General features: G+C 59.5%; 2 protein-coding genes across 2 annotated transcripts in view; both read right to left on the bottom strand.

The window, feature by feature from the left end:
- MYO15B (myosin XVB) overlaps window positions 1-1,192 on the bottom strand; it is a 31,595-nt gene extending 30,403 nt beyond the window's left edge. The window contains exons 1-2 of the mRNA XM_029927085.1: window positions 374-1,192; window positions 11-307 (exon numbers count right to left, since the gene is read on the bottom strand). Coding sequence (XP_029782945.1) covers window positions 11-307; window positions 374-1,192 — 1,116 coding nt within the window. The remainder of the gene's footprint in view (window positions 1-10; window positions 308-373) is intronic.
- A 3,986-nt stretch (window positions 1,193-5,178) lies between these two features.
- The window catches only part of LLGL2 (LLGL scribble cell polarity complex component 2), a 34,615-nt gene continuing 33,793 nt past the window's right edge, over window positions 5,179-6,000 (bottom strand). The window contains exons 24-26 of the mRNA XM_029928230.1: window positions 5,817-5,859; window positions 5,629-5,690; window positions 5,179-5,479 (exon numbers count right to left, since the gene is read on the bottom strand). Of these exons, the coding sequence (XP_029784090.1) occupies window positions 5,472-5,479; window positions 5,629-5,690; window positions 5,817-5,859 (113 nt within the window). The 3' untranslated portion in view covers window positions 5,179-5,471. The remainder of the gene's footprint in view (window positions 5,480-5,628; window positions 5,691-5,816; window positions 5,860-6,000) is intronic.

Below are 6,000 nucleotides of genomic sequence, written 5' to 3'. Positions count from 1 at the left end.
GAGCCGCGGCCTGGGGCACGGGGTCCGGCGGGGCTTTCGCGCGGAGCCTGCGGAGCGCCACAAGGGCGGCCAGCGGCGCTGGGGCCCGGGGCCCGCCTCCCCCTCCAGCCCCAGATTCGCTCTCGCCTGCCGCCACTTGCACCTTCCCCGCCACCTTGCCGACCTGGCGGCGCCGGATCCCGGAGGCCGAGGCCGACGGTCCTCCTGGCTCGGTGCCCTGCGGCTCGGCCTCCGGCCGCGCCTCGTTGTCACTTGTGTCCCGGGCCAGCCTGGGGTCCCGAGAAGCCTTCGAGCTCCGGGGGACGTGCTCTGGGCTGCCCTCGAGGGGGCTGGGGGCCTTGGCTTTTTTGCCCTCGGCCCCCTTCTCTTCGACTTCAGTGGCCTGGCTCGCTGTTTCTGGGGCTCTCCGTGGGCCCCCTCGAGGCCCGGTCCCCTTCAGACTCGATTCCGTGTCTGCCCCGGAATCCTCACTCTCTCCCTGGGGTCCCAACCCCGATGACCCTTCCGGGCTCCAGGGTTCAGTGCTGTCCCCGCCGTCACTGCTGGGGCGTTCGTTGGGTTCCAGCTCTGGTTCCGACCCGGTTTGGGTGTCTCCGGGGACTGTGTGCGTTAGCTCCGGCTTGGGTCGCAGCTCTGGGGCCCCGGTGCTCTGGCTGTCGCTCTCCTGGGGCTCTCGGGCTTCGCTGTCGGGGCAAGAGCTGCCCCCATCTCCACCCGACGTGTCCCCATGGAGGTTCCGGGTCTCTCCGCATCCATGCAGAGCCGAGGGTCCCCGCCCTTTCCGTCTCCTCCTGCGGCGGCAGAGCTCACTGGTTGTCCCTTCTCGGGAGAGACTCTCTTCCTCCAGGCGCCCCCCAAGGTCGTCCCTGGGCTTGCGCCTCTCCTTAGATCCGGGCCCCCACCGCCGCGCGCTGCCTAGTCTCCCCTGGGCCTCTGCTGGCCGCCCAGCCGCTGACTGTCTGCAGCCGCTGGTCCCCTCTGCGGTGGGCTTCCGGCGGCCAGCGTGGGTCTTGTGGCTTCCCCCAGTGGCGGGTTCCAAGACCGGTCTGGCCCTGCGGGCCTTACCACGACCCTGTCCGCGTTCCTGGCTGGGCGCCCCGTCTGCGCTGGCGGACCCGGATTCCTGCTCCCCTGAGGCTGGCCGCCCTGGGCCCTCCTGGCGCTGGGGCGCTTTGCCCTTGCTCCCACCCATGGCGGGCCCAGTGAAAAGGGGCTTCTCGCGTCTCTGCCCTCTCCCTGAAGATCTGGCAGCCGCAGCGCCCTCAGCCCTCCGCAGCGCCCACACCCGTTTCTGCTCTGGCTGGCTCTCCTGGCGCAATCTACCCCCTGGGGGCTCCAGCCTTACTCAAGAGCATTAATTATGCAGGTGGCTGTGGGGTCCTGACCCTTTAGGCCAACAAAGGAGTGGAGGCTGCCCAGGAAAGAGGAGACGCCTCAGCAGCAAAGGCCGAGAACAGGGCAACTGTGCCACCTGGGAGGCACTGCCAGCCAGGCCAGCCAGGCACAGTGCCAAACTGAGGGGGCCCACATGCTCTGCTCCCCTTTCACTGCTTGCCCAGCGAGGGGGTGAGCCCCCCCTTTCAAAGAACCAGTCTGGACCTAAGGGATACCCACTCATCTTCCTTAGTCCCCTTGGACTCAATAGTCTCAGTAAATAGCTAACACTATAGGGTTGACTATACTAGGTACTGTTCTAAACACTTCACTATGGGGTCGTTTAATTCTTGAAAACATGCTAAGAGGTGGGGGCCCTGAGGATTCCCATTTTATGGCTGATATGACTGAGGCATGTAGTTGAGTGTTACAGCGGCGGTCAGAGATGGGATGCCAGCCCAGGCAGTCTGGCTCCCAAGGCCCGCTGGAGAACAGGTGTGAGGGGCTATCAGCAGCAGCAAAGTTGACTTTCTTTGGCCCATTACAGCGCATCTTGTGCACTCTGTGGCAGACAGCTCTGCCCTCCTCTCCAGTCTCTTGCCTTCCTGGTCCCCTCCCCTTGGCCTGGCCCTATTGATTCACGCCAGGGCCTGCAGCTCACTCAGCTGTGTGGGTGTGGCTAGCTGCCCCCACCCCCCAGCCTCCTGTCCCTTCCCTAGCACCCTCTCTGAACCCTAGGAAAGGGATGTCATCTTGTTTTACAGCTGAGGAAACAGCTCTAGAGGATAAGTGGCTTAGGGACACACGGCCAGGCACTGGGCACCAGTGTGCCCTTGACCTCCCTTGACCCTTAGTGCTTGCTCTCCTCCACGGAGTTTGTGCTGGGAACTGGCTTTGGAGCCAGCCAGCCTTGGTCCCCCAGCTCACCTCCTGGCTGCGTGACCTCCAGCAGCTTCCAGAGAACCCTGACACACAGCTCTCACCGGTGGCTCCCACTTTCCCCGGTCTCTCCTTCACCTGCTTTGCTCCTCCAGGCTGTGGGAGTCCTCCTCTGACCATCCTCCACTCTCCCTTCCTCGGGAACCCTCTCCTCCTCTCCTCGCCCCTACTGCCAGCCGCAGTAACTTTCACCTCCTTTGGTTGGGTGTTAAGGTGCTGAGTGATTTTATAGACTCTCACTGACTCCTTGCCACCCTCTGAGGCCCTGTTATTATGCCCTGTTTTATAGTTAAGTAACCTGGAGTGCAAGGGTGAGGTCATCTACCAAGGCCACACAGTCGGTCATAGGTGAAGCCAGTGTTTGAGGACTGTGTCCGCCTGACTTCCAAGTCTAAGTGAACACTGTCCCCCTCCATCGATGTTGAAGAGCCTCAGATCCAAGTCCGCAGACCCCGTGTCCAGCTGCCGGAGGTACTGTCGCAGGGCCCTTGGAGTCCACAGTGACCTCTGCCACTCACTCACCTTCCCTGCCTGGCAGGACTGGGTCCTTTGCCACTAAGGTCACCTCCCCCTGGACGGAAGCCGCAGGGACCTCCAGCCTCTCTCCGTGCCAGCTCAGTTTCCATTAATCCACTTTATAGACCGCGCCGAACTCTTCCGTTTGTGCACGCCTACCAATAAAAGTTGTTGATCTCCCAACAGGAGAATGTTTTCCTAGAAGCGAAACGGGCGAACCACCAACATTAGCTAATACTTCATAGTACAAAGTACGTAAGGCAATGCTCATCCTTAATGAGTGCAGATGTGAATCCATTTTCAGAGTCTTGATATTTTCGAGTGTGTGTGTGTGTGGTTGTTACTGACTTCTGTTCAGTCTGATGAGCTAGTTCTTTGCTGCAGCCAGGAGGCTCCACTGCATCGTGGAGGTGCTTGGCTCTGCCATTTTCTTCTGGTTTCTAGGCGCCGCCTTATTCCCATGATCTTCAATTCGTGGTTTCTTGGCAGGAAACTTCATGTCACTTGTCCATTTACGTAAGATCATTTAGCTAACTGGATAAAACAAGCAGCAATCTCTCTAAACCAGCAGTCAGAAAACCACCCAAGTCCTCCCAAGCTGTGTGTGTGTGTGTGTGTGTGTGTGTGTGTGTGTGTGTGTGTGTGTGTGTCGCTGTCCAGCTCTCCCGGGTGTGATATTCACTCCCTCCCTGGCACCCACTGTTGGTGCATAACCCTCTGACCTACAGACTGAGGACCCAGTGCCACAACAAGGCTGAATTTCTTTTATGATGAAAATAAAGATGCTGTGCATTTTAACTTGTTCTCCCTGACTCTGACAGAGGGTCACCCCCATCGTGAACCTCGTGGGCTCCCACGAGCCTCACGACAGATTGTGAGCGGATCCTCTTATCATCCTGTCCCCCAGAAAAACCTGGGACACAGACCAGGTAGGCAATTTGCCTAAAGCCACACGAGTGGAACTTGTGGGGATTTAAACCACAGTGCTCTTTGGTTTTCATGGAAAACCAAATTCCATTATGGAATTTCATAATGGAACTTCCATGTTCAAAGCCCTTCAGATGCTCCCAGAGTCTCAGGATCAAGTTCAGATGGTCTTGCAGGGTCCGCAGCACTCCCCTCCTGTCTGTAGCTTTGTCTTTTTATCTACCCAGCATGCCTTCTCCACTGCTTCTGGGACAGCAGTCTGCGTTCCTCTTGCCTTTGGGGAAACTATTCCCCCCATTCCTTGTGGTTTCGGAGATTCCCGTCTGAGTAGATGCCACCCCCGCCCCCGGCACTTCTAAGAACGGGGAGCTGGCGTGACCCAAGGTACACAATCCAGACTCTTGAGCTGCACATGCTTGGGTGGGAGGGTGCGTAGGGTGCTCCCATGTCGTATCCATCCAGGGACTTGGGCCGGGGCTCCTCCTCTATCCGGTGCGCTAACCCATGTCCTTCCAACATGGCCGCGTGGGCTCCTGTGACACAGCAGTGCCCTTGCCTTCGCCAGGCTCCAGGGGGGCCCAGTCTGGCCCCGGCCACTTGGTGGTCTCATTTTTGGCACGCTTCCAGCCAACCACCCTCAACTTGTGACGTAATCCCACGGCAAGCTGACTGGTTCAAGCGCTGCCCGCCCCTCTAGCCTTGGTGTAGACCGGTGCACCCAGCCGATTCCGGGTCGTGTCCCTGCCCCAGCTGAACGTCACCTTCCCAGGCACATCTCTCACAGGCCACCCCCCCACCCACCCCGCTTGCCCACATTCTAAGACTTCCTGCCCTTGTTAGTACTGTGAGCCCCACAAGGCAGGGACATTATCTTGGCCACCTCTGACCCCGAGCGCCTGGCATGTAATAGGCGCTCAACAAAGACAGGTAAATGAAGCAGAATCAAGTAGACTCAACCCCCTGGCTTACAAGGACCGTACCAGCGGTCGGATCCAGCTCCTCACCTCTGAGAACTGCCTCCGACCCCAGCAGCACCCTACGGTCCGTCCCTGAAGTCTGGAGGAAGCCACCAGGTCTGAGAGACTGTCTTCCCCCTTCTGACAGCAAGCAAAGGCCAGTCAAAGGGGACTCTCTCTGTCACCGACCCTGGGATGCAGCCGTGCTCACTCAGGACGGTTAACTCTTGCCACTGGTTCCCAAAGACAGGAGGCGTAGTGTTCAGATACAAACAGGCAGAGCCTGCTGTGGCTCAACCAACTCAAAAAATGGATTCTCTGGGGTACTGGACCCCAGGGGCAAAGGCAAGGCATCAGCTAACCATCATTTCTGTTTACGGGGAAAATGTCTGATTAAAAAAATCAGTCTTTGGACCAGTCCAGCCAAGAGGTAATAAGGTGTTTATTAAAAACTTTTTCACCCAGAGGCAGTTAAAATGTATAATTTAAAACCCAGCCCACTACAAAAAGGGGAGGGAGAAAAAACTGTGCAACATTGACAAAAGAACCAAGACAGACTAGGCCCAGGCGGGGCAGCCCCATGGCCCTGAGTCCCTCCTCTCCGAGGCCAAGAGCAGCAGCAGGGTGGACACTGGGTGGGCTCCGGCCCCGGCGCAGCCCAGCGAGGGCCTCCGAAGGGGGGGGCGGGGGGGAGGGCAGCGCCCCAGGAAGCGCCCTCAGTAGTGTGTGTTCATCGTGCAGCCTGGACTCGAGACCTGCTCACTCGGCTGCGGAAGGACAGAGAGCAGTGACAACCCCGGGGGCCTCGGGCCCCCAGCCAGGTGCGTGTGTGGGCTCTTTCTTCTATCCCTCCCCCACCAGGAGGCACGCCTTCCCAGATGCCCCCCAGCCCTGCAGTGCTGCCCAGACCCCCTACCTCCCCTGTTGCTGAGGCTGTAACCCATGGCCACTCTTTGAGATCGCCAGTCGCCATAGCTCCTGCACGGGCAAAGACAGGGCAGTCACCACCCGTGGGGACCTCTGGGAGGCCAGGCGAGGACCCTCCTTCCCAGAGAACTCCTGGCGCCTCGGGGCCCACCCCTGCAGGCCGGAGCAGGGACTCACCCGCGGTCTCCCTCCAGTGCGCTCTGGATCTCCTTCAGGACCCCTGCAGGATTGGGGAACAGAGGCCTGCTGAGGCCGGGCCAGACACCAACGCTTCTCCCCCTCTTACTGGTGGGGTGTTGGACGGGTCTGCCCGCCTCCGAGTAATGGCCCTCGGTTCTACCCTGGCTTTCCAAGCCTCCCT

The sequence above is a fragment of the Suricata suricatta genome, chromosome 17 (genome assembly GCF_006229205.1).
Source record: "Suricata suricatta isolate VVHF042 chromosome 17, meerkat_22Aug2017_6uvM2_HiC, whole genome shotgun sequence".
NCBI classification, from domain to species: Eukaryota; Metazoa; Chordata; class Mammalia; order Carnivora; family Herpestidae; genus Suricata; species Suricata suricatta.
Note: the sequence above shows the minus strand (reverse complement) of the source record. Positions and strands in the feature narration are given on the sequence as shown.